Source organism: Nematolebias whitei, chromosome 19 (genome assembly GCF_014905685.2).
Source record: "Nematolebias whitei isolate Nwh7 chromosome 19, NemWhi1, whole genome shotgun sequence".
Taxonomy (NCBI): Eukaryota; Metazoa; Chordata; class Actinopteri; order Cyprinodontiformes; family Rivulidae; genus Nematolebias; species Nematolebias whitei.
Window position 1 is genome coordinate 22,545,329 of NC_056516.1, and position 3,109 is coordinate 22,548,437.

At 47.4% G+C, this 3,109-nt stretch overlaps 1 protein-coding gene across 2 annotated transcripts in view; it reads left to right on the forward strand.

The window, feature by feature from the left end:
• The first annotated feature begins 1,492 nt into the window (after positions 1-1,492).
• LOC119426167 (chondroitin sulfate proteoglycan 5) overlaps positions 1,493-3,109 on the forward strand; it is a 14,315-nt gene continuing 12,698 nt past the window's right edge. For both annotated transcript variants that reach the window (XM_037693739.1, XM_037693740.1), the window contains exon 1: positions 1,493-1,918. In XM_037693739.1, the coding sequence (XP_037549667.1) occupies positions 1,837-1,918 (82 nt within the window). In that variant the 5' untranslated portion in view covers positions 1,493-1,836. The remainder of the gene's footprint in view (positions 1,919-3,109) is intronic.

A 3,109-nucleotide genomic window follows, 5' to 3' on the forward strand; every position in this document is an offset into this window, starting at 1 on the left:
TCTGTCTCTCCTTCCTGTCCTCTCAACCAGCCGGTCAAAGCAGATGGCCGCTTGTCCTGAGCCTGGTTCTGCTGGAGGTTTCTTCCTTTTAAAAGGGAGTTTTTTCCTTTCCACTGTTGCCACTGTGCTTGCTCAGGATGAGATACTGCAACAAAGCCAAGATTTAACTTGTCTGCTGGATTCCTTAAATAGAGAACTTTACTAATTGTATGTTTTTTTTTTCTTTTCTTTTTTTCCATTTATCCTTTATTTATCCAGGTAGTCTCATTGAGCCACGAGAACTCATTTTCAAGAGAGACCTGTTTAGGGAGCAGATGGGGGTTAAGGGCCTTGCTCATGGGCCCAGAGTGGGGCGAATGAGGGTGGGGGCAGGTGTGGGTGCTTCACCTACCCCACCCACATTTTTTATGTTGTCAGTACCAGGGCTTGAACCGGCAATCTTTTGATCACATGCCCACCTTCTCTAACCTCTGCACCACCACTCCTCAATGTGAATGTTCCTGTAAAGTGTCCTGAGACAACTTTGTTGTGATTTGGTGCTATATAAATAAACTGAATTGAATTGAATTATTTATTCAACAATTATAATTTCATTACAAGTCATTCAGTAATTCATGAGATGTTTTGCTAACAGATGTACAGTTCCAAATAGTTGATGGCAAATCAAATTAAACACATTTAGGCCTTTAACATTGGATCATTTACAGCTTTTTTTTTATTATCTGTGGCAGCCATCTTGAATGGTGCTGATCAGTTGCTGTTGTACATTTTGTGATTAATGCCTCAGGGTTAATTAAAATCCCTCCAGTGGTACATGATGTGGGTGGGGTTGGTGATGCACCTACACCTGCCCCCACCCTCATTCGTCCCACTCTGGGCCTTTGAGCAAGGCCCTTAACCCCCATCTGCTCCCTAAACAGGTCTCTCTTGAAAATGAGTTCTTGTGGCTCAATGAGACTAACCTGTATAAATAAAGGCTAAATGGGGAAAAAAAAAAAAAAGAAGATATTTTGCTAACAAACAAACAAACATATACAGACTTTGGCAAAAAAAAAAAAAGTTGCCTTTAAGGGCAGGTGTACTTAAAGTGAAATTACTGTTGAATTAAAAAAAAAAATCTATTAGGTGCATGGATAAAAGTGTGGGGGGGGGGGTGTGCATGTGTGTGTGCGTGTGTGTAGGAATGGGAGTGATTAGGCAGCAGATGCAATTGTCTGGAGTCTATATCTCTATATAACAGTAAGAGGATTATCCAGGCGTGTGCGCGAGCACACAAGAGGCCACGTGCACCCAAATAACCCACTGACACACAAACGTCACTGGGAGAGGCGCGCATCAGAGGTGGGGTGTCAAATGGAGCATATTGACGCGCAGCGTTCACGGCCATTCTGCACGAGCTAAGCTCAGGCTGGACACACACGAGCACTTGCGGGGTGTGCGCGAGCACGCGCGCTGGCACTTTGACACTCAAACGCTGAGAGCGCGCGCTGTACCGCTCGATGAAAGTAGAGCTGGAAAGCAGGCGAACCGGCTCGCACCGTTATCCATCTTCCGGTCGCGCGCATTACTACTAGCTGTAACTCCTCGCGCTGCTGCTGTCGAGTGACAAGCGCTCGGAGGGTGCGGAGGAGAGAGGGGGAGAAGAGGGAACCGGCAGGGACAATGGGACTGGGCTCGTGCTGTTAAACCCGCAGAGACACGCGCGTAACGGTGACATGGACCAGAAGTGAAGTTTGGAGTCTCTGCTGCGAGGATTACACCTGACCGGTCCGGTAAAGAGCGCGAGCTCAGAGTTTTGTCAAAGGGAATAACCTCCTATTGTCCAGTGTAGGTGTGATGGCGCGCGCGCACAGCCGCATGCGGAGCTGGCAGGTGCTCCTGACCATCTCAGCTGTCTTCATCCCTCTGTGTGTTCACGGTAAGACCCTCTAACCGAGACCCACCCTGTGTGCGCGCGCGCGGCTTTGAGCTGGCTGTGTGCGAGGAAGCCGCGCACGTGCGTGAATCAAATCGTACCTGCATTACTGGAAGATTTTAGGCAGCTACAAATGTCATGAATGAAAATATCCATTCTTATTCTGAATAGTCTAAATTTGAACTTCCTGCTGAATTTCTCGAGGATCAATTATTAAAATGAAGTTTGAAGGGAGGCTCATTCATTTGTGTGATTTCTTTGTTGTTTTCTGTTTATTATTAATAAAAGCTGTTCGCCAAGATCTGGACCATAAAGTAACGAATCCATCCACAGACTAACTGTTTTAAAAATGCATTATTTGAAGCCCTGACCGTGTGTTTAAAGGAGTGGGTGTGTTTGATAAAAGACATTTGACAGTTCCCACTGCAGCTGCGACCCGCGCGCGGTGCGTGCACCCCCAGACAAAGAGCACCGTCGGCTGCGTGAAGCTATTTCATGGCGCTAAAAGCACCGAATTCCTTCAGACATTCAGGAGGAACTGGAAACACAGGCGCGCGCGCACACACGCACACACACAAACACAGTGAGTGTGCGTGGGAGATTACGAACATCTTCCATCTTTCCACATGTAGCCATGCGCGCCGCCGCCCAGCAACAGGGTGGCTCGCGCACCCACTGGGGTCGCCGAGGTTCACTCGGGGCGCGCGCCTCGTCTGCGTCGCCTCTCTCGGCCTCGACGTGCAGCCAGCCGGTAACACTGAGACACACTGACCATTAAACACGTCGGACCGGCGGCCTCCCTTCCTCGTGCTTTAACAGCGAGCACGTGCAGAGAAGATGGGCTCAATTAGGTGACATCATTTATTTCATTTTCATTTTCCACGTGCGTGTGTTTGTCTTTTCACAGATATTGTAGTTATAGCTGAGCATAATCCCAACACAGTCCAAGCACTACACCTTATGCAATTTATATATATTTTTTTTGCTTAAACCTTGACATTAATCACTGGAGCCAACCCTGTCTTTCTGTTAGCAAAATATCCCATGAACCACTGGATTTTAGTGTTGGATGGACCTTGAAAACTGATTAACTTTTGGAATTTTGGAGTAGTTCCACAGACTGTGAGGTCCATCTGCCCTAATAACTCATCCATCCATCCATCCATCCATCCATCCATCCATCCATCCATCCAT